This window comes from Perna viridis, chromosome 5 (assembly GCF_037379345.1).
Source record: "Perna viridis isolate PV_CMFRI_1.1 ecotype Kerala chromosome 5, ASM3737934v1, whole genome shotgun sequence".
NCBI lineage: Eukaryota > Metazoa > Mollusca > Bivalvia > Mytilida > Mytilidae > Perna > Perna viridis.
Window position 1 is genome coordinate 16,637,800 of NC_142449.1, and position 26,060 is coordinate 16,663,859.

General features: G+C 32.7%; 1 protein-coding gene across 2 annotated transcripts in view; it reads left to right on the forward strand.

Annotated features, from left to right (window-relative positions):
* LOC148616274 (solute carrier family 23 member 1-like) overlaps nt 1–26,060 on the forward strand; it is a 51,269-nt gene extending 25,209 nt beyond the window's left edge. The window contains exons 2-13 of one of the 2 annotated variants that reach the window (XM_088583153.1): nt 10,456–10,620; nt 12,762–12,989; nt 14,663–14,820; nt 15,099–15,217; nt 16,245–16,318; nt 19,795–19,976; nt 20,084–20,204; nt 21,079–21,235; nt 22,203–22,456; nt 23,114–23,387; nt 23,732–23,827; nt 24,182–26,060. In XM_088583153.1, the coding sequence (XP_088439279.1) occupies nt 10,528–10,620; nt 12,762–12,989; nt 14,663–14,820; nt 15,099–15,217; nt 16,245–16,318; nt 19,795–19,976; nt 20,084–20,204; nt 21,079–21,235; nt 22,203–22,456; nt 23,114–23,387; nt 23,732–23,827; nt 24,182–24,396 (1,971 nt within the window). In that variant the 5' untranslated portion in view covers nt 10,456–10,527 and the 3' untranslated portion in view covers nt 24,397–26,060. The remainder of the gene's footprint in view (nt 1–10,455; nt 10,621–12,761; nt 12,990–14,662; nt 14,821–15,098; nt 15,218–16,244; nt 16,319–19,794; nt 19,977–20,083; nt 20,205–21,078; nt 21,236–22,202; nt 22,457–23,113; nt 23,388–23,731; nt 23,828–24,181) is intronic. The other variant, XM_088583154.1, reaches the window with a different exon arrangement.

Sequence of the window (26,060 nt, forward strand, 5' to 3'; positions counted from 1 at the left end):
TATAGTCCCTGTTATTTTGGTACTAGCGTTGATTTTGATAGGTGGAATTAAGCTCTTTTTGTTTTTGGTCCTTCTAGTTAAAAATTACCTTATGTCACTGGTTGACCAGAACTTCTAAAATGATTCGAAACAACAAATCACTTACTGGTCCATCTGATTTTCTTGGAATACACTAGCCAGTTGCTGGTCAGTCTGAGTTTGTTTGACTACAATAGATAAGCCAGTTTGTAACTCGTCCGTCTGTTTTTGATCGAATACGCTAGATAAAGCCGGTCAGATACTGGTTCATCAGATTTTATTGGATTATACGACACCGGTTAGTTAATTGTCCGTCAAATTTTGTTGGAATACATGGTCAGTTATTGGTCCGTCTGGTTTTGGGCAATACACTTGTCAGTTATTGGTCTTTCTAATTTTGTTGGAGTACACTAGATTAGCCGATCAGTTACTGGTCCGGCTTGTTTTGATGGAATATACCAGATAAGTTGGTCTGTTACTGATTCGTCTGATATTTTTAAGTGGAGTCCAAGTTGTTCATTTACATTTGTTACTTTGTGTGTATTATTGTAGTTACTTTATGTTCTTTGTTGTGTTTGTCTGTTTTTCATATCTGGTCTTTGTCCCTGGATTACATTCTTTTGATTTCCGCTAGAATCTTGGTTCCCTTGATTACTCTTTCAGTTACTAGTTAGTCTGATTATGTTGGAATGCCCTAGATAAGCAATTTCATGACTGGACCTTCAGATTGCGTTAGAATACACTAGATAATTCTCGGTATATTACTGGTCTGTCTAATTTTGTTGGAATGCCAGAAATAAGCCAACCAGTTACTTGTCCGTCTGATCGAGTATGTATGCTATAATTTTAAGTAACAGTTGTCCTTTTCATATTCAGATATGTACTTTCAGAAAATCATTCATTTATCGCCCACTAAAATCAACCATATCGAACAAAATTAAGAACGATAACTCTTGCAAAGTGCTAATTTCATGTACAATCTATATAGATTTTATCTCAAAAGCGCAACACCCAAATGAAAAACAAAGACTGGTTATGTAATCTATAGCGGTTTCTGAACAAGAAATAAATGTGAATTTGGTGGGTTTTTGACATGCATGAACCACCTCCTGTCTAATTTTTACAAAGACATACTTAATACACTAGATGAGCTGATCGGATACTGGTTCCACAGATTTTGTTGAGAGACACTAGATAAGTCGCAGTCAGTTACTTGTCTATCTTTGTTTAAATGCCTTAAAAATTTCAGTTACTGCGTGATCCGTCTAATTTTGTTGGAATACTCTAGATTAGCCATGTAATCAGTATCTCGTCCGGCTGATTTGTTTGAATACACTAGAACAGCAAGCCAGTTAATGGTCCGTCTGATTTGGTTAGATTACACTAGAAAAGCCGGTCAGTTGCTGGTCCATCTGATTTTGTTGGAATACACTAGATAAGCCAGAAAGTTACTGGTCCGTCTGATATTAATGGACAAAAGATGACAAATAAATTAAACACTTCATCGACCACAAAGAATAAACTTTCCTAGTTATTAACGACAGTTTGACAGAAGTCATATAAATGTACTTCGTTATGATCTCTATCGTAGGTATATCCCCATTAAGGCATTTAGAACAAACAAGTCATCATTACTGAAGCGTGACCGCAAAACAAGTAGCGAGATGAAAATAACAATATTCATTTTATTATAAAGTACCGAAATGGACGCATCGTTAGGGTACGTTCGTCGTCTTTCTACCAAGAGTGATATTTTGTCTGGTATAGATTTATCTGCGGCTGAAATAGAAAGAGATGATAAAGTAAGTGATTGCAATTCATTATAATTTGCCTTAGCTTTGTATTACACATAACCAGTCCATCACGCAGGTAGTGTCCTTTTCACTGAGTCGCATCAGATTTTTAAAATAGTTGTAGTGGATTTTCACAAGGCACGACAAAGCGGAGAAAATATTCATAAAAGGACGCGTTTTTAAAGAATTCCATGGACCGTAATACAAAGTAACAAAAGTGAATGAGCAACTCGGACTCCTCTAAAACTGGGAGCATGGACTTTCGACTTTCGGAAATTCGATGTCTAAGGTCAACATCGAAGGCTCAAAATGGTTACGAAATTGTGCATATTTATCAATTTCTTTGAACCCTTTGACTTAACGTGACGTCATTTTCCTAGTATGGTTTCCTTGATTACTCTAATTATGATTTGAACAATTATTATGTTATTACACTAAACCTGATAGTTATGGGCCATACTCATAGGTTAATGACCCGAAACAACTAAAACACACCAATACCAAATGGAGATGGTGACGGTGGCCTCAATCGGTATATATCAGTACTATATATTACAAGATTACAATAAATTCTTGAAAACGAAAATAAAATCGTGTTATTGGCTAAACATGTAATTTGATTGTAAGCTTGTCGCTTCGTTTCTTGGATTGATTGTATCTAAAATGCGAAACCTAAAACTTAAACACACAATGTCGATAGTTACTGTATTTGTTTTTAAAATTTCAAATTTCCTTGACTATTTAAGATTTAGCAAAATTGCTGTACTGCTCACATTTTCGAAAAACGTCTATGATTAAACCTTAATCAAAGATATCTTACCCTACCGGTGCACCTGGTCCATGCTCCCAGTTTTTAGTGGAGTCCGAGTCGCTCATTTACTTTTGTTACTTTGTATGTATGATTTTAGTTACTTTATGTTCTTTGTTGTGTGTGTCTGTTTTCCATGTCTGGTCTTTGTCCCTGGATTATATTCTTTTGATTACCGCTATAACCTTGGTTCCTTTGGTTACTCTTTGATTACCGCTATAACCTTGGTTCCCTTGATTACTCTTTGATTACCGCTATAACCTTGGTTCCCTTGATTACTCTTTGATTACCGCTATAACCTTGGTTCCCTTGATTACTCTTTAACATACCGTCTTTTACTAAATTCAGCCGTGTTGTGTTTCCGTGCATTATTTTTTTTTTACAATTAACTCTTTGTTCCCGTACTAATATATATTTTCTTGAGGCATATGCATATAAAATGTAATAATTGTAGAAGAGAGAATAAACGCAATAGTTTAAAAGAAACTAAATTTATTTAGATATACGCAGTTGCAAATCCGGGGACTGGATTGGAGGTTCTTTGGGTTCCCCCTTTTCCTTAGAAAACAATGTTCATGTCACCTTTTATTAATTCTCTGGACCCACAACTGTCCACTTCTTACGGTGAGCCGAATGGGACTCTTGTGTTTTTTTTACTCAAAACTCAGCATAAAAAGTTGACTTTTATATAACTGCGTTTCAATACCTTAGTTGAACATGATTTCAAAGCAAATAATTTACCTTTAAGAGTAGTTGACAAGCTTTCAATGTTATACATCTGTGTGCTATTTACAACGCGTAAGTCAACATTTTTTCTATTAAATGGAAAGTTGGGACCCCGCGGTACCCCTGTCCATCTCAAATATCTTTTAAGAAAGTTGAGGTTTTTTTTTATATTGATATATATCTTTTATATATATTTTAGTATCATATCTTCTGATATTTCGTGTGATGTACGATTTATAGAGAGATACTAAATTTGTTAAATATAAATCTAACTATAGTCCCTCGGACACCTGCATATTAGAATATTCCAATTTTACACGTTCAGCTATCCTCAGTCCGCATTAATGTAGAGGAGTCTGAAACAATTTTAATAGGGGTGTTTATCATTTCTTACAATCAAATTGATGGTTATGTGTGTTTCATTTCTTTTTATTTCATCATTTGAAAAAAAAAAGTAAATTGAAGATTAAATTAACATGTTCAACGAACAGTATAAATGCAGTTTAGATTGTTAATCATAGTAAGTCATCGGTCATATGTTAGACTAACCCAAATTGCGCGGGAAATTAGTGTCGCTATATTGGAAAATTATGTTAGTTATATCAGTATTCAAAATGTGTTTAGTTTTACTAGAGATTAAAGTTTTAGGTCATATGGTTCTGCACTATCAAGCAGAATTTTTTTTTATAAATAAACATCCATAGAATGCCAAAAATTCTCAACATTAGTGCTACATGTGTACAATTTATTGGAAGCAATTGAGTGACACAGATTAGCAAGTCTTAATTAATATCAGTTTTGGAAGAGAACATGTATTATTTTCCTTTATGTAAATGTATCTGCAAAAACAGCTCTGAACAGCCTTAATTGCTCAATTGGTAAAGTAAAAAATCTGGTTACTATTTCATTTGTTCCAGCAGTCCATTAAACATATTTGTTAAGTAATACATGATATATACGAGTTCTAGTCCCGCGGAGGGAACGACCAAAATTGACAGTTCAACAATCGTTGGGAATTTTTCAGACCTTTCTATACGTTTACATATGTTTTTAGTTCACCTGGCCTAAAAGCCATGTGAGCTATTGACATCACTATGCGTTCGTCGTCGTCTGTTAACTCTTTCAAACATATTATCATCTGAGACCATTGGGCGGATTTCAACTAAACTTGACATCGTTGTTCCATAGGAATCCACTGGTTAAGAGGGATTACTTTTCTCTTTTTATGTCTCATCACGGTCTCCATGATTGTAAATGTTTCAACACGTCAGACTGCTGTTAAGCAAATATAATATAAACGCTTGGACCGAATTCGGGCAGATTTGACGATCAGGATCCATATCTTCCATTATCTCGATTAAGCCATAAAAGGACGTCATATTAGAATAATCAATATTGTACAAAATCTCCTATATCTGACATATACTTTTTTATTAGGTATTATTGCAGAATAGCGTATCACCCATGTGATATGTCCTTGCTCGAAGTAATCGGAAACCTGCGAGACCATCGGTTACTATATCCAATGAGAGGCCTTCTTACAAAACCATGATGAGATAATTTATTTTCATATCCAAATGATTTTTGTAAACTAATTTGCATACAAAATTGACTTTTGTGTTAAATTGTCACTTCTGTCTCCACAAAAATTAATTTTAATTACAAAATCACAGGATGCTAACTAATTTAATGAACATTTTGCATACAATTTCGATATTGTCTCACAAAATTGGCTTTTGTTATTTGATGTGAATATCAGGTAACTTAAGTCAATTTTCTATGCAAATAAGTTAATATTTGTATACCTGTTTGAAAAAAAATGAATTTTTTTCATGACAAAAATGAATTTTGTCATTATAAAATTGAAGTGATCATAAAACAAGTCTGTATAACATAGTTTTGTGTGACAAAAATGATTTTGTTATGACCGAGCCCCATTCGGCGCCCCGTACTACATACTATTATTGAGTATGAAAAATTTCAATTCAAAATATACCACTGCCATAAATTTTTGATTTTTTTTGGATTTGTATCTATACATTACATTATAAGTTACTAATAACTAAAATTACACTGTCTTTATAGTAAATAATTCTTCAGCGTTCCTTTATTACGGTGATTCAAACGATCGTTAAAACAATTGGAGGTCTTATGTTGGTTGAACTTATCCATATCCCACATCCTCCAAAAAAACTTGAAATAAAAAAAAAAGAAAATTACATGTTATATCTTTAACCTGTATGACTCGAAAGAGTGAAACAAAACTAGAATTTAATTTTGTTAAAGCATATGTTTGAATTTAGAAATAACATTTTACGGCATAAAAACATTAAGTTAATGCGAAAATTTGAAAAATGGGCAAATTTAAGAACTTAAAAATTTGTTCATTTTGTCGACAGAAAGAATCATTTTTATCGTAAATTTTAGTTTTAAGTTAACTATTATTGATATGAATATTTAGATTAAGAAACGGACATTCTTTACACTATACATATTTGCTTTATTAAAAGAAAGCTCTGCAGGATATAATATTGAAGTCGTCGTTGTTAACAGCCAAAATATCGTCCAAGTATCTGAAGGAGTTATTAAAAATATTTACCAAATTTTATTTGAAACGGTCTTTATTAATTAAAGCCATAAACTGTCATTCGTAACAATGCAGAAAGAGGTCCGCAATAAGTGGTGCGCAATTGGTCGCTATTGTAATTCCAATAATTTGACGATAAACGGTATCGCCAAAGCACTCGTAAATGTTGTAAAGTATTCTAGTAACAAAGCACACGTCAGTAAGTTAATTGATTTGCTCATATAATAATGCCATGGCTCTGCAATTTCAGAACACATTTTATTTTGAGTTATAGTCTATACTTAAATAAAATGTTCTTTTAAAATATGTCCTATATACGACACGAATATTTATATGCGTTAGTTAAACAAATTTTGTGTATTATTTGGAAACGTCGTGCTGTCCTGTTAGTGCGTTCAGAGAGATTTATATTTTATTTCTTTTGAAATGGATAAGAATTTTATGAATGAATGATTACGCCCGAAAGTCAGTAGTGTTTGACACGTGCCGTGGAATTTCTTATCCTTCCGGAGCACCCGTTTTTTTTGTAGGAGTTCATATTGTTAGTGCAATAGTTTTTGTGTGAATTCTTGTTTCGCTTATCTTCAATTCTTACATTTTAATCTTTTTAATGCGGTTCGCTAAATTGTATGTAGATTGTCTCTGTTGCATGTGTTAACGTGTAGGTCATGTTTTTGAATTTTGACGTAACCGAATTATGCCACAGCTGAAGTATGGGTATTGCTTTGCCGATATTAAATAAAAGGAGGACTTGGGAACTTAAAAAGTGTATATTCAGAACATAATATTATTTTTACTATCATGATTCAAACCTTGTTTTTTATTGTAAAATCATCGGAAAATTTCATACACCAACAAATTAGTTCATAAATAAGAGATACAGAGTCCCTTGAAATCGCCTGAAAATTTATTCATGGAGCGTTTGTGAACGGTGAACCGTCTGTAATCTTAGGCTACTAAGGACAAAATGTATATAGGTGTGTAATGTATATGTAAATTTGGAAATATTGGTACTGGCACCAAAAAGAATTTTCACTACTATTCCTGATGTTTTTCTAGTGTTTGGTTAAATCTGTTGTCTATTTTTAAATAATATTCAATATTTATCCTGAATTAAACCAGATAAATATTCGGAAGTCATACTTTGTGCATGAAAAACCTCACTGTTCTAAGAAGTACTGTTCACCCCAGCTGTTCCAGGAAATATGTTACAGTGTATTCGTAGTGGAGCCTTTCCGGCTAAGCCCGGAAATGTCTACTTCTATTGAACCATTGGTTTTAAAGCGCTTATATTAATTCCGGAAGACGCAAAATAACTTACGAATTCTACTCTGTATCATTTTTTACCTGTGAACATAAATGTAATAAGTATTCCTTTGGTAACTTTATTATTGTCAATTACATAATTAACATTACAGTTGTGTAATATTATACAACATTCATTCTGTTTAGAACAATTGTTATAAAATTACATTACATTACTTCCATTTAGAAGACGTGTTAGGAGAAAATTATGTTCATGACATACTGAGACCGCTACTATATATATAATGCACTCATAACTGTCTAGGTTACTGCTCTGATGCTCTTGTCCGAATGCGAGGTCAATTCCTTTCACACTAAAACGACTCAAAGGTCAATGATAAAATCGTTTAGTTTCAGTGAAGTCTTGAAGTCTATAAGGCACATTCTCTCAAACAAAATCCGATGGGTTTATCGACTGTCCTTGATAGCTTCATCGTAAAGGTTACTATTTTCAAATTACTGTCTATTCTTTGAACATTATTTTCACAAATAGAGATATTCGACCCATAATTGCACTCCTTCATTTTCAATATTGAAACAACATCGAATTTTTCCTATTAACGTTCTTGACGTTACAACTCCAAATCCAGTCCACTGGAAATGTAGTGATCGATTATTTCTAGCACGGGTACAGAATTAGAGCGATTTTTGTGGTGTGATTGGTGTTTCAGTTAATTTTTTGCCTTACATTAATGAAAGGTAGTTAAGGTCTTATAAAACTGGTTGATCCCGCCACAGATTTCATTTGCCTACCCATATTCGGGAAATGTTGGTCATACATGTGTCTTTGTGTCGTTATATATTAAAATGTTTAGTTTGATTTTGAAAAAAACTGTCAACGCTCTGCTACTATGGATTTTATTACTTTTGTTGTCGAGGTCCTTTTTAGCTTCCATGCTTAGTTGAAGGTGTGTTTACACTTGTTTAAGACTTTTTGGTGATCTCTGAAAGTATTTATTATATTGTATTTAGATTATAAGCTGGTGCAATTGTACGTTGAACAATATCCGTTCTTTTTTTTCATAGCTATGAACTATTTCGATTCTAATATGATAATCGTAAGGTGATGTCACAGTCTGATTTATCAGTTTGCATGAATGTTTTTTGATCAAATGCATAATGTGACGTCGCCGGGTTTAGCCTCAGATTTGTCGAGAAATGTGTCAATAATAGACCCAATTCCGTATTGAACGATCGTGAGGCACTGGAAAGCCTGACCCATAACTACATGAGAAATATGTTATCGTCCCTGCGGACAAAGTTTCGAGCTACATTGTATTTGTTTGTAAAGCGCATTACCTAAATTGCGTTATTAAGGAATTTGGCATGGATAGTAACATCCCAGGTAATGCCACATGCAAACGTACTACTTTTGACGAAGATGAAATCCTTAACAACTATATGTCCTTTATTTCTTCTCTCAACATCGAAACAAAATGTGAGGACTTACATTACTTGTATTCGATTCCCAAATTTAATAAGAATCCATATTCAGAAAGGTATACAGCAGGATCTTCATCTTGCTCCACGAAGATGTCAATTCATCTTACAAAGATATTGTCCGCAATGAAGGATGGACAGCCTTTCCTTGAACGCCATAAACATCTGCGTAACCGACCCCTGAATCAGGGGTATTAGGAAATGTGTCTCAAAAGGTCTCTTACCAAATTCTTTTTGATGTCAGTCCTTGGTTGAAAAATAATCAGTTTCTTCTAAATTAATGAGTAATGATTGTGTCTTGTAAATTGTCCTTTTGCTGATGTGACCGTTGATTTACCGATTAAGACGCAATAGCACGCAAATGCCATTTAATCACCACTGATATATTTACGCTGCAATGGAAGAGGGATGTCAATCGTTCTGTAAAACCTAGATTTAGCATACCATTTTGTTTGAAATGCCTGTACCAAGTCAAAACCATTGCGGTACCAGCTTCGATGGTGCAATGTCTATTTTACCGGATTTATTTTGGACTTGACTTGATTATGAATCGGATTAGTTTTTGGTAATTTTGTTGTTATCCTTATTTGATCTTTGCTGTGAATCATATTAGATTGAAAAAATATATGGGCAGCAATAATAATTATTAAGATTAATATTAAGATTGATGATTCCAATGACTATCTATATAGGTATGAACGGCTAAAAATAGTAGCGTCTTTTTAGCTCACCTGGCCAAAGGCCAGGTGAGCTATTGCCATCACTTGGCGTCCGTCGTCGTCGTTAACAATTATACAAAACTCTTCTCCTCTGAAACTACTTGATTGATTAGAACCAAACTTAGTATAAATGTTTCTTGGGGTATCCTGCATAGAACTGATGTAGGGATTTTTGATTCGTCGAAAAACATGGCCGCCGTTACTAAAAATAGAAGATAGGGGTCAGACAGTAGACAAAAGCGTTAGGTTTATCTAAATTCTGACAGGGTAAAAGTGTTCAGCATGATGAGATCTATCTCTGGTTTTTAGTCCGTTAAGCCATGTTTGAGTTATTGCCCTTTTTCAACGATTTTTGCTATTTTTAATGTTATTTCTTTCAAAAATCTTCTCATCTGACACTACTTAACCAATTGAAATCAAACTTGGTATGAATGTTTCTTGGGGTGTCTTGCATAGAACTGATGTAGGGAGTTTTTGATCCATCAAAAAACATGGCCGCCGTTACTTACAATAGAACATAGGGGTCAGACAGTAGTTTTTCGCATATATCTCCAAAACCGTAAAGTTTAGCCAAATTCTTTCAATAGCTGAAATGATCCTTATTATTAGGACTACAAAAGTCTCCAAGGACAAAAGTTGTCAGATTACTCCTTGTAAGAGTTATTGGCCTTGAAAGGGAAAAAAATGACTTTTTTTTCTGAACAGTTTTCAGTCAATATCTTGAAAACTATGATAGATTAAAAGAAACTTTCAATTGTTGAAATGATCTTTATGATAAGCCCTGCCAAAGACTTCTTGAGTCAAAATTGTTGGACAACTTCTTGTTAAATTTACCGCCTTTGAAAGGCAAACTTTAACCAGGTGGGCGATTCAGGCTCCTGGGAGCCTCTTGTTCAATATCCGATAGATAAATTCATCCATTAATGTAAATGCACTTCTTATTACGGATGTAAAATAATGCTCCGAATCCGATCTTTGTTTTGTTGGTGGTATTAAGAGGATTATATAAGGACAGTTATCTTGACAAAGATTGCATACAACTTTAACATTTATTTGTAGCGATTAAACTTGTTCGGACAACATACAAGTGTCGTGGGTTTCTAATCAATTCAAATAGTCCATGAAAAGCATATGGCGTCGTCAGATAAAGTCTGTGATGTTTGTCTTGAAGAGGAATGTAGTTCATCATGCCTTCTAGCTCTTGAAACGACGAAAGAAGACGAGGTATTTTCATGGTTAAATGTTTTGATTATTATTTGCAATAAATTGCATATCGAAATTTGCAATATTTACATGATAGGTAATTTTGTATTTAGTATATCTACATACGCAATATAGCGAACCAAATAAAAACTAAAGATAAGAGAAACAAAACGAAACACGATAGCTAAACCATTGGCAATATGAACACCCATAAAAACAGGAAGTGACACCAGGTGCTCTGGAAGGGTAAGCATGTCGTGCTCCGCCAGCGGCAGTATCCGGTGAAACACTTGTAACAATAATTAAGTGTCAAACATAGGAATCATAATGCAAATGTGGTAAATAACTTTGAAGTAGTGGAAACATATCCGAAATTGACAAAATTAGACTAAGGTAATGCGATAGCACGACGCTTCCAAATAATATATAGAATGGGTTTAATCGAAAATTTTGTTGTTCATTTTAGCCGGACCTACGTATTGATGTCCGTGTACCTTTCAAATAAAGGTCGTATTTTAAGAACATTTTATTTAATTTAGCATAGACTTAATCTCAGAAGAAAAAGCGTTTTCAAAATGCAAAGCCATGACATTGATACAAGCTATGAATTGAAGCAAAAAAATGTCAATATCAAACACATCCACTTCCGGTAGAGGATTAAAATAAATTTTATCTCTCCAGGCATTAGCATGTAAACTCTCAGGATAGAAATGTGATTTATAATAGTAATAGAGAACCATATTGTGAATCCTTTGACCTAGTCACTTTGACTTGTGTCAGAGGAGCTACGTGTAGGTATCAAGTTAAGCTGATAGTCAATACGTTGAATGTAATTTAAGATATCTGATCTCACCGGGTTGATGATCATTGCCTTTTTCATTTGTTATCGAAAGTCCTATTCTTAGGTAGGGAAACGTAGATAGAAATAGGAATACGAGACTTATAAGATGATTTCATGGTCAAGCACATGTAAAAAAAAATTAAAGTTTAAAACAATTATTGAAAATGTTTTTTTTTTCTGCGGATGACACTATGAAGATAGATATTGGAGTATAAGACTCATAAGATAATTTCACAGTCACGCACATGTAATAGAAGATAATATGTTAGTTCACAAGAATTTTTTTTCTGCATTAACAATGAAGTGGATATAGATAAATCAATCATTAATTTTTTTAACAGCAATTAAGATAAGAGAAAAAAAATTCGAATGATTAGTTTATTGATCTTGTACATGCAGAATGTACAGGTTGAACCGTTCAACCTTGAAATAAATGTTGGACAACATTATTATATGAACCAACCTCTTTTATTTGATCTCGTCTTATCCCTCAATATTAGTAGACATTATTGTTAAAGGTCAAGATATCAAATCTATAGTATAGTCCAATACTTCTGGCTACCTGTAGTGCTTTATTACTTACATCTCAAACACATAGTCTTCCTGAAAAAAAAAATGAAGAATTGTGTAAAGAACATTGCATCTACACTTCATATTGATAAATTTGAAGAATTATGTCAGAGTTTTAGTTGGCATGTTGTAAATGGAAATCAGAGTTTAAGAAATCTCATGCAATTAAGGGGCTGTCCATGAAAAAATCAGGCAGTGGGTGGCACATGACAAATTTTGTTTTCGAAAAATTTCATCATTCAGTGGTAAATCGAAATCTAAAAGTTCAGTGTATGTTGCTAATTTTAAGTCATGAGCATGTTTACACTGGATGAATTTTTAATTGTCACACTATGTCGAGGTTATTCACATGGTATTTGCTCCATAGATTTGTCTGTCTTCTACCGGAAAACTGATCACTTTGCAATAATAGTGACCTGTCAAAACAAAAATGGTTTCAAAGGTCATAATTCTAGTCCAATAGGTGTAATTGTCTCTGGTATTACAGGATTAATATTTTTTTCAGTACATAACCCTTTCAGCAACTTAAGCCAATTTCAAGAAATTTATACTCTGTCTCAGTATATCATATCTTCATTGTTATGTCATTGTTTTAAATTCTCTTTTCTTTATCACTAAAAGAAAAATCAGCAAGTTTCGGTTTATTTTTCATCACGATAATGTTTTGCAGGGGAGTAAAAAATATGTACATCAGAAATATTTTTGTTTTACTCCCTACTTTTAAAAACTTTTTTATTTTCTTTTAAAACAGGGCCTGTTTATTCGAATAAATAAAGTGATTGATAATGTATCAAGAAGGCATTCCTTAGTTCCTGTTAGCCGGGAGTCACCTGTTGCTATAACAACCATCAGTGAAAAGGAGAGCGAAGACATAGCAAACCATGCCAAAGACGTGAAAACAGAAAATGACGACTGGAAGCTCTTATATAAAGTCAGCGACTCACCACCATTTCATATGACAGTGTTATTTGCTTTCCAGGTATAACAAAATATGTAGGCAATAGGAGTGCACTTGCTTTATATAAAATCAGTATACACTTTAAGTTTTGAATTTCGTGAATATGCGAAACTGGGCAGAGTAATTTCAACATACAGTTGTAGCCAAATTCATACATCGACATTTTTGTCGAGAATGTGCTATGTGATGGTCTTTATAATACACAATGTTTAGCAAAAAAGATTAACATTTCAAACGAGAAAAAAATAACTAACAAGCATTCTGTCAACTTCAAGCAAAACAAAGTGACAGATTGCGGATTTGGGTAGCCAGTTCATTTATTTAGTTAAAGGATTAATTCTTTAATCCTTTCGGTTTATTTTTGAACTATCACCGTGAAAGAGTAATCAAGGTAACCAAGATTCTAGCATTAAATAGCCAAAATGATACAAACAGAATAACAAAAGTCAATGAGCAACTCGGATCCACCCAAAACTGGGAGCATGGAACAGGTGCACCGGTAGGGTTAGCGTCCTCTGCCTTTAGAAATACCCGCCGAGTTACCCACAAAAAGTATAGTCCAGGGTAGGCGAAAGAGGAAAGGAAAACCTTGGCACGTTGAACAAATGAAGAAAGGTTAAAATTCAATGAACGATTGTGCCACGTATTAGTTTGTGAGCTGAATCATGCACTCTAGTTAAACTTTGCGACCATAAAAAATCGAATTGTGTTAAGATTGAACAAGTTGCGTTAAGAGTCATTCAAAAAATAAAAGATCGAAGATTTAATTCTTTAGCCCCAATCAATTTTTCACTGGTCGGTCACTTGAAATAAATCATGCTTTCCGGTTACACATCTTTCGTTTACACGAAATTACTATGCAAGGGAATCAAAAAGTATATGCCAAACAAAGGAGTGCACAATTACAATTACGTGTACAACCTTTCATACAGAGAAGTGTACTTTTAACAAATATAGCAATAAATGTAATGTATATATGTATTTTGTTAGTTTAAACTTGAATTAAAATTTGACACAAAAATACCGAATAATCCAACAGTTTGTTTACAATATTTCTACAAACTTGCTATTTAACTACCGCTTTGTCCAAGGAAGAACCTATAAGGTCTCGTTTGTATAATTTTAGCCCCTTAATTCAAATTTGTGTGTCAGATTGGCTATGTGTTAATGTTTATAGACAATTACTTGGATTTTGTCATATTTTTCTGGGTTACAGGCTTATACCTTGATATTGACTGAAGGGACAGTATTAGTTGAAGAATTATACAAAGATTGTCAAGATCTTCTAATAAAAGATCAGATGTTGAAATAAACCAAAAAGCTAAAAGTGCAATTTCGTCTTGTATACAGATATAAACATAAAATATACAAATAATATCGGAAAATGCAATTCTTTGTACATTTACTAGTTCTATTTCTATATTTCTATATTTATAGAATTAGGAAATGACAAAGTGATCCAATAGTTTTTTTTATCATTTTAAAGATCTGAATACATCTACTAAATTGGTTTTTTTTATCTATAATTAACTTTGCTCTTTGCCCCCATAAAAACTTGTTTTATGAAGTCACGAAGCGTAACATTATTTAAATTGGGTGTATGCATCATGTGTGAATAAACTCAATTTGTAAACACAGTCAAAAAAACTTCTCTACTCTTTGAAATTGAATAATTTAATAAACAATTTTTGCAGCAAACTCTGATGGTATTGCCGTTCTGTGTAATGTCAGCAATAGTCATTGCTCAGGCGGTTTGTGCTGGGGATGATAACGAGTTGAAAACACAACTACTCTCCACGACAATATTACTAGCATCCTTGTGTACAATATCACAAACAACTTTTGGAGTCAGGTAATAATGCTTTTTATTGTGTAGCAATATCATTTCCCATAGAAAGAAATGGAATGTCAGCGTGCAATGAATTTCCAATTTGCACTTGTTAAAATTTGTGACGTTTACAAGTTTAATGCATACAAATTATATAATTTTCTGAATTTAAAACTGTATAACTAGTTCATGCAATGAACAAAAAATAAGTTTAAAGTATTAAAATGCTTTTACATAATCATGAATGGGTAATTTCATCTGTCATTCTGTATGTTTTCGATATCATGTGATTTTTTATGTAGACTACCAGTATTTCAAGGACCTACTGCTGCCTATCTAGTGCCGCTCCTGGTAATAGCTGGCTTACCCGACATGAAATGTGAACCAGTTTGGAAGAAAGCCATATATAATGCAACAACAGGTAGAAAACTCCGGATTCCTATATAAACACAAATAGCCTTGTTGTTTGAATTAAAGTAATATTTGATAAAGATAGTATTATCATCATTGATTTACCTCCTATAATGTCTATAAAATACAAAAATACCAATCATATTTATTTTGCTTTTTGATATATTGTTCAAGAATTCCACCCACGAGTAATCTCTCATCGATGGTAATATTTAATTTTCGAAATTATTATACGATCTTATGTCAAGCTTTTAGCTCACCACTATGTTTATGTTTTTTTTTTTTTTGCTTAATTCGTCACGTTATTTGTATTCTCTAAACGGATATGGAATATAATTTTGATATATCATAAGCTATGGCCCTGTGACATAAAGTTTATGAAAGAGATCTTTTCTTTTCTTAAAATAACTGAAGAAAAAATCTGATTTAGGAATATCTGTGTTGAATAAAGAAACTAGTTTTAAGGTAGATAATACCTATTACATGGAGAATTCTTTTCTGTCATCTTACAAAAACATACAGGCATATATATTTTCAATTATCTACTAGCGTTAAAATGATGTAAAAATAATTTGTTAAAAAAAATTATAAGATTTTATTACATAGACATTTTTAAAATTACAGACATGAACTGTAATACGAGAGATACTTGGCGGGAAATGTTCGATAGACATGAAAATAGGAGTGTTTGTGTTTTTTAATATTACAAGAAAAAGCGTCCCATTTTTTGTTTTTAAATATGAAAAAATGTCAGTTAGTTGTTCTTTATATAAATTTATAAGAAATCTTATCTGACAGTTTTTTTTTAATATTATGCGAAAAAGTGAAAATTCCCGACAGAATCCATATAAAATGTAATAAAATGCCTTTATTTAGACTCAAATATTTGGAAATTCAGGTCGGTGACCTATATATTTTAGATTAAAATTCTTAAGTATGTTCATTAAAGGTCGTCTTCGAAAAAAAATTAGGAAAACCTATCTACTAGAAATATTAAGTATGATCTATATTCAGTACATTGACTCCATTTTCTTAAGGTGAAAACATCACCACTGATGAACTGGACATTGTCGGTTATAGAGAAAAAGTAGCAATGCCCAAACTTAGACAAGTAAGTTTTAGCCAACAAAGGTAATATGAAAACGTATTTTTTTTGTCGTTAGATAGAATAACTTGTATGCCTGTTTTGTACAACCTATTAATTTGTTATATTCTAAAAAGTAGACAATCTAAACTAAATCGTTTGTGTGATTTAAAACAGCCGTTCGTACATGTCAAATTAGGCACGTTCAGAAAGAGTACAAACTTGGTAGCACATAATTTTAATCATTATACGATTAATGAATAAAAAAGAATGCCAGTTATTCCGCTATTCAATTACGTAATTCGTTTATATTGCTTAGTGAATCGTTTGTTTGATTAAGTAAATCTTAAAAAAGTTTAAACATTTCATATTAATTTCAGTTTCTGCTAGAAATACTTTTGCAAATATTTATCATAAAGAGATATATAGTTAACAAATTTTCTACCACTAGCTTCAGCATACCAATAAAAAACCAATTAGTCAATTTACAATAACGCTCAACCCCAATTAGGAACTGCTTAAAACATGATTATATATGAAAGAAATGTGTACTTAAGCTTTTCATGCGGGTCAGAACACTTCATATCAATCCAAACTCTTTCTTTCACAAAGTAAGTCTTGACGCTCCAGACCCAGAGCTTACGTCACTATTATATATAGATCTGTCATTATTGTTGATATTGGTCAGCACAGAATCATTAAGCCAATTGATGATTAAGGTCAGTAAGGAGAGAATCGTTCGTTTCGTCCTCTCCCGTTTATCACCAAAGATATAGAGGCTACCATCTGGCTGATATCTGCATGTACTTTCCGCAGCTGTCCATTCTTACCGGATTAAGACATCGTTAACATTTATGGAGTACTATGCCAGAGCAAGGAAAAAAAATAAAAAATCTTGATTAACTGTCATATTGATTAATAGCTGTCAGGTCTTTAATCTAAAACGTATGATGTTTCTCTACTGCTGGTCAGTGTCACTGTTTTAACTTTTAAAGAAATCGATGTAGCAAAACATTGTACTCTATACATGAACGGTTAGTTATTAAATCAGCAGACAAAACCCAAAATTATATTTATTTTTGTCTGCAGGACGTATTGCATCCAATATACATTATTGGAGAAGTAGATTTTAGCAATTCAATCAGTAAGAAGATTTATACTACTATAACGCTCTCTAAAAAATATACTAGTAATCGACAACCATGCGTCCGTTCTATCGTTGTATTGGTTACCAAAACTTCACAACTACCCATACAAAATTTACTACCTAACTTCTATCAAGATTTTAGTTTCCAGACTCGCAGCTGTCTAAGGGGGTCTCCTGTCATACAACAACATTTTAACTCTTATAATAGTAACAATTCAATTTGGATCCTAAACAATACAAAACGTCTTCTTTAAACTCTCAATGTTAGATTATTATCGGAATATAGCACATAAAGATCTATGTTTTTTTACTTTTTATGCTACTATTCGTCATGTTCTGACAAAATCCCGACTCAAAAGCATTTAACTTCGTTGTGTCTATAAGAAAGACGGAATACCCAGAAACAAATGATAAGTACTTGGCACAGATTCTTCATATTTTGTACGATGCAAAATCATCTTCAAAATACCGCTACACCGTAGATGTTGTCAAAATTCTGAAAATTTTTGTCGACAAAATATTTACCCAGTATTGTGGATGTGGTAGTAACAGACAGTTGGTATTCCAATATTGTGCTCTTCTACCCACTGAAGTATTCCTTCATGCTGATGATGCTGAACCTATCTAAAAAAGGAAAGGCGTTTCGCCAGATCCTTTGATCTCAGTATCCTCTATAGAGGTAATGTTTGCAAAAAAAATCCTTTATTCCCGGATTTTATGCATCGCATGTACCCCAATCACACGAGATTAGAAATATTCTAGTAACTTTAATATCACCATGATATTGTGGCCTATTCTTAGAGATGATTGGAATGGAAACCTGTGGCTAAATTATACGACAAATGCGGTGACATCTCGTTTCGTATCGTCTTCTTTCCTGTCATCTTTTTTTGTATGTGCATGTTATTTTAGTTATTCTGTGTTCTTTATTGTGTCTATTTGCTTTATCTAGTCTTTTATCCTGGCTTATGTTCTTTTTGAGTCCTGATTCCCTCGATTTCTCTTATCAATGACTAGTTATGGCTTTATATTTGTCTATGAATCCTATTGTCAGGAATATGAAGTACTAAAGAACTTGATGGCCTGAATGCTACTTTAGAAGTAGTAAACTACAGAAAGGGGAAAAAGTGCTCAATTAATCAACCAACATATTCGACCGTAAGGTGTTGTGACTCCCCTTCCCCCTAAATCCGCATGTATATATATATATATATATATATATATATATAACGTCTCAGAATGTGACGACTCTATTCTCTACACTGCTCCATCGGATCAAATTGATGCAGGGAAGATAACGTAAACTTATAGAAGGATCTGAAAAATTCCCAACGATGTTAGAACTGTCAAATTTGCGAAGCAAATTTTTGTCGTTCCCTCCGCGGGACTCGAACTCGTACCACTGTGACATCTATGGCAACACCGCCTGTACTAAGTCCAGCGCCCTAGACCACTCGGCCAGCTAGGCTATATAAAAATATAGCTTTCGCTGGCCAGGTGATTCCTCCTGCAGCTGTCTAAGGGCGCAGGACTTAGTGCAGGCGGTGTTGCCATAGATGTCACAGCGGTACGAGTTGGAATATGTTGTCGATTAAAAATTCCAGCATTTTGTAAACATCTTCCTCTGTATATTTTGAAGATGATTTGGAATTATTTCTTACAAAGCATGAGGAATCTCTACCAAGAACTATATATATTTGTATCTAGGTGTACCATCTTTTTTGGAAAAACAACGATGTATAATGTTTTTAAGTCGGGATTTTAACTGAGTATGGGGAATAGAAGTATACAGTGTTGAAAAATCATAGGTTTTAATGCTATTATATTCAGATAATAGTCTTGAACTGATTGTCTCCAAAAGATCTTTTGAATGTTTCAGGATCCACATTGAATTAATACCACTATGGGAGTAACAAGTGTGTGGTAGGACTGCAGACCCTCTTTGACAGTTGTAAGTATAAAAGTTAAAAGTTTTGAAAGAGGTTTGGTGGTACATTTTGCAGATCCAGCTTTTAAAGGTGTGCAATTATGTAAAAGGGATTGATTTTTCCCAACACTATCATTAAAAATCAATTCTCAAAACGTTTAAAATATAGCAAGTTTACTAAACTGTAAGAACAGTTCACTAGTCTGTACAAACGATTCAATTACTTTTCTTTTTTTAATGACCCGTTGTTTAAATCTTAAAAAGGAGTGGACTTCAATTTAACAAAAATATCATTTAAACTTTAAGATGTAAATGTCAATATCACAAACTGAGTAACTATGAAGAAAGCTGTGATTGAATTTTCCTTTTGTTCATTTATGAAAAATGATAGATTTTATTTGAATATTATGTCAAATTTTCTTATTTTAGATGCAAGGCAGCTTAATTTTAGCAGGGATAATACACATGCTGATAGGACTGACTGGTTTCGTAGGAGTGTTGCTGAAGATTGTTGGTCCACTGACTGTTGTTCCTACTCTTCTGTTGATAGGATTTGAATTATACGGCGTCATGAACAGCTTCTGTGAACCAAACTGGGGTGTAGCGGTAGGGTAGGTATACAAGTAACTTAATTAGTAGAAAAAGGTAATGAGGATTTTTGGATGAAGCTTTTAAAAAAAAACTCAACGACGCAATATCTTTTTTCTTTTTTTTGCAGAACATCTATCTTGTCTTTAATCCTTATGGTGTATTTGAATGGGTGGAAGATGCCATTGCCTGCTTACACTCGTGAGAAAGGATGCCATGTCATACGATATCCACTCCATCAAGTTTTATCTGTAAGTTGCGACTCTAAAACATCTTGTAAAATATTATTCGTTTTTTTTTATCAATGTCTCCAGTGTGAATGATTTAATGTTTAGATAGTGGATCTTGTTTTTTTTGGGTAGTAGAAAAGAAAAGGCAAACCATTTCTTTTTTATTTTGGAAACACTCTTTGTGCAATAAAGATTGTCAAGAAATATGTCAAACCGCTATTAACTTGATTATAATGCTCATGAAACTATTTCCTTTACTAGTAATTTTTTACTTGTAGTTAAAATTATGTATTAGTTATTATATAATTTTGAATCATCTCTTACCTGATACCAAGTTAAAACTATTTATAGTGAACACGTTAGTCTTATTTATTATTAGATGTTTTGTTTTGGTCCTTACATCGATATATACTTTTAAATAAAATCTAAACACCAGTGCTTAATATGAATGGATTACTAAATATGAAATCCCCTCTGCAGTCAAAGGAAATGCAGTACAATCGCTAGATTTTATATTGATCAGAATCAAACAGTAAAATTTCAATGAAAATGCATGAGGGTAAACTCATGAAGACAACGACCCCTGTATGATAAGATGAATATATTAATTAAAGAGGTACAGGCTAGCCTTCAGCATTAGATAGCTTTCCAGCCTTTGTCGTAGGTTAACACTACAGAATACAACCAACCAGTTATTTCAACATTTGTAAATTACAAATACAGGGACAGATAAGACCAAGACAGTACCAGACTAACAAAGGGTATATGAAACATACTTTGATTTAAACCATCAGTTCCATACGCAACTACTCATTACATACTACCATTCATGTCGACATACAGACAGTTACGAAACTTTGTTCTGTATGCCTATGTTTTACATGTTTTCAAACAGATCATGTTTGCTATATTAATCGGCTGGGGTGTTTGTGGTATTCTTACCTACGCTGGAGTACTGACGGATGATCGTACCAGTAAACAATACAAAACACGAACAGACTATGGTAACGATGCCGTTGAAAGAACACCGTGGTTTACCATGCCTTATCCTGGTAAGTATAAAATCTTTGTTCGGAAGAAATTGTTATAAATGTAGATACGTTGTAATCGCAACGCTCAAAACTGGCGTTACAAAGCAGATTTTTTGTCTTAAATTGCATGAAGGAAATCTCCATCGATATAACAAACGAATTTCATTGTGGTCAATTGACTACATTGCAAAAGCTGATGTACAATATTATTTTTGAATTGCAATTATGTTGTATCCCCAATTGTTTTTATTTCCTAGACAAAGTGTTGTATACAAGTGCGCTTTTTTATATAAGTTTTGCAAAACATCACAAAGAGAATGCATGTTAGTCAACCCTAATCCATTAACTATGAATTAAAATTGTCTGGAACATGCTATTGATGTTTTTGGTAATTTAAATTAAGTGTACGACGCAGCATTTATTTGATTGTCTTGTAACTAAATCTTAGAGTACAAGGTGTATCCATATTTGAAAATGTCTTTGTTTACACCTAAAATCATGTCATAATGTAAAACGTAACTGACAATGCGAAAACGGCATCAGAAATAAAGTCTGCTAACAAAATGTCTCACAAAAAACATAGTAAAACTATATTAAGATGGACAATTAATTCTGGTGTCAAGTTAACCATAGGAATTTTGATAATTGATAAGATTAATAAAAAAACAATTGGTCACGTTTTTAATTTAATAAATGGTGGAGTGTATTAATTTTATAATGACAGAGTACGTCTGATGACATTGTACTGGTCACGTTTGATAAAAAGATAACCTGATTTAATCATGGGATAAAGTCGTCAAGTACAGAACCCTTCCTTAAAAATTGAAAATTTCACGACACGATTTTGGAACTGTCAGAATCAACGTCAATGGAACATTTATTATACAGATGAATGCAGAAAATGAAGGAAAAAATAAACAAAGATCTGAAACATATAATTGTAATTATATCTAAAACATGGATTTCATAAAGATGTTTAAAATTGCAGGACAGTTTGGAAGCCCTGGTTTTAGTGGTGGAATATTCATTGCGTTTTTTATTGCCACACTTTTATCAATAACTGAATCCATGGCTGATTACTTTGCATGTGCAAGAATATCCCACCTGCCACCACCGCCATTAACCGCCATTAACAGAGGAATTATGATAGAAGGTTTATGGTCTATGATAGCTGGATTTTTTGGAGCAGCACATGCAACAACAACATATAGTAACAATATTGGATTGATTGGGATGACAGGAGTAAGAACGGCCATACTTAAAACACCCCTGATTTACAAAACATGTATCACCCACCAACTAATTTGAGAAATTATTCGTACGAATTCGTACGCATCGGCGCGTAAAATTATTTAAAGCACTCCTTCAATGGATATTGAGTTAATTTATTTATTTCACAGTTCTTGTGAAGAGCTAGTGTCATCTTCGTTTATTCGTCAAATGTCAAGGTCTGATTCTAAATTGGAGATAAAAGTCTGAAACCCGTATTTATACCCGTAATTTGTCCAATGTATTTCCTTCAATAAAAAGAGTCTCTGGATTTTATAGTGGAGTCCGAGTTGCTCATTTGCTTTTGTTATTTTGTATGTATGATTTTAGTTACTTTATGTTCTTTGTTGTGTATGTCTGTTTTCCATGTCTGGTCTCTGTCCCTGGATAACATTCTTCTGATTATCGCTATAACCTTGGTTTTACGTACTCTTTATGTACTAGATACTTTTGATTTGGTTTATCCTAAGGTTGAAGACAAAATTGGTATTCGCACAGTAAAAAATCCCTTGACTTGATTCAAATTTTATTACTTATTTCCATATGGAATTTTAATGCACATGATTTTTTATAAGGTTAAAGAAAGAAAAATCTCCTAATTTCTTTCAAATTCCCTTAATTGTGTTTCAGGTTGCCAGTAGGCGAGTTTTGCAGATGTTAGGAGTACAGTTGGTGTTATGCGCGGTCATTGGTAAAATGGGAGCAGTTTTTGTTACTATCCCGTATCCAGTTTTAGGAGGTGCATCTATTATAAGTTTCGGAGTATTTTTAGGGATTGTGCTGTCTTATTTACAATTTGTCGATATGAATTCTCCTAGAAATTTAGCTGTCGTTGGTGTTGCATTGATTACAGGACTTATGGTCCCTAAATGGGTGACAACAAACTTTGAGGCAATAGATACAGGTATTTTATGTACTACCGAATATGACATTTTATTGTTGTAGAAATAATTATGGAAGATTTAAAGGACACAAGACTTGTAATGAAATGATGATAAGATTATGGTATATTGTTTGAATATAATGCATCAAAATATTACGCTTGTGACTGGCTTCTATCTTGAACTTTAAGATGCCTAATTGCAAACAACTTCCATGGAAATCATTTTATCATTTTTTTTAAATTATACAAAACTGCTCATTTATAAGAAGGACAATCCTCTCTAGTAAGGAGGGATTAACGGTATTGATCATTTAACATAACCACATCTAATAGGTTTTTATTCTGTAATGTTCATTGGATTTCAGGAAATAAAGATTTTGACAAATTCCTTATTATGGCTCTCACTAATCCATCTCTATTTGGTGGACTTACTGCCTTCATTTTGGACAATACAGTTAAAGGTATTATGAAATATCTAGATTTATATCTTTATGACAGTTTTTTATGAAAGCTTAATAAAGAAGCATCACAATTAACAAATCTAAAGGTACTGAAATGATATCAAGTACTGTTTTTTTTTATTTAGTGATGACAATTTTGACGAATATGCATGATCAATGTGATTTTATGAACTCTGCTTTACTGATAAATTTATCACTTTTGAAATGTACAAAGAAATTTTCTCCCGTCTTTTGAAAAAAATAGCATAAGCAACTGGAGAAATATTTTAAAAGTAAATATTGCACATTGATAACGCTAGCTGAAAATGTAATTCAAAATTGTTTTAAGGTTAACTCTTTGTTCTGATATTTTAGGTACCAAACTGGAACGGGGTATAGCAACATGGTCTCTAACTGAAAATCTATCATCAGAGTATGTTCAACAATCTGAAGAAAATGTTGAAGTCTATGAAATTCCGTGTTTAACAAGATACTTTGATAAACTTGCATTTATGAAATTTATCCCTGTGTTTCCTACATTCAGCAAAGATAAATGCAGGTGCAGATCAAAGTCTCCGAACTTAGCATAGAACGGCAATGATATAAAGCTGCCATATCTTATTATGTTTCGTTTTACTAGCAATCACGTGCATAAACTGCTTATATCGGGTCAACTTTAGAATAGAACTTCTATATTTCATATACTGTATAACATTTTGCATTCCCTTTGACTTAAAGATAATTTAAAGTATTCAACCAATTAGTGATATTATGAATACGTGTTATTTGTCTCTACAACAGTATTCAATACATTAAATTTTCGGAGACTTTAATAATTTTAGTCAACCACCACTTTATTAATAAAGATAAAGTCACATGTAACTAAAACGGAGTTATATATCAAGTTTAACACCAAATTTCAGGTTTATATCAATGAATTTTTAATATTTTATACTAGTAATTTAAAGAAAAGGGATCCATAATTAAAGCGCATATGGGCTGCAGAAGTCCTTGGGCGTTGTATCAGATCATTCCAACCTTCGTAAATATAGTATATGTTTAATCTTATTTGTTATGGTTTCTCTCCTCCTTTGTATTTGTCCATGTACCAAGGACATGTCAGACGATAAATAATGCTATATTGCATTGACCTTTCCATTTAGTCATTTGTTCTCCCAAAGCAACAGTCGAAGGGCAGAATATTTTTAGAAAGTCGTTTTTTCCTATTTTGAATTTTGACAGACTCCAACAAAACTACGAACACAGAATCTTTTATTTTTAACCATCACAAAACATGCTGTGAAGAGTAGTCATCGAATATCTGTTATTTAGACGTGTGGGCACTTCTCGGTGTAATTGGCCATCTATTTATTGTTTAACAAAACTTTTAAGTATTTATTCTGTAGATACATCCTTACATTTTTTCCTTCTGAGAATTTATGTTTTAGCTGTGTTTAGTATATATGGTATTCGGGTTGAATGACGAATCCGCTTGTGATTGATGTAGTGATAGTGAAACCACTCATTCATAGACCCATTTGGTCGATGCAAAAATTAATTTGTGAATTGTAGATTATGTTTTTTTACTTGATCTTTAAAAGCATCTTATGCATAGCTCTCTTAAGCCAGACATAATAATCTTTTATTATTGTCCGATCTTAGATAGTCGTCATTTACAAAGCGTATTGTTTTTAGTGGAGTCCGAGTTGCTCATTTACTTTTGTTACTTTGTATGTATAATTTTAGTTACTTTATGTTCTTTGTTGTGTATGTCTGTTTTCCATGTCTGGTCTTTGTCCCTGGATTACATTCTTTTGATTACCCTATAACCTTGGTTCCCTTGATTACTCTTTTATATTTTGAGCAGAAGGACAAAGATCAAAATTGTTATAAATAAAAGTAGACCTTTAGTATATAATATAAAGGTGCTGAGCCTATCCTAATGATATACTTCTTAAATGTTTAGTCGCTGGGATGTCCTCTTTTAGAGATTGATTATATGTAAATGAAAATTGATAAATCTATAATATTTTGATTTTGAAACTGATTCATAAGATATGCGTGACTTCTAAATATCTTTGTTTTATAAATTATATATACAATATACTTTTTATTTTTAAGCACTTGATGGTTAGTGATATTACTTTTTTATCTACATTATATTTGGCTTATATTTCATGTCTACCATGTTATATCTATTCTGTCTTTGTACCTATATTTGATGTAAAACGTATGGATAAATAAATTATTTAAA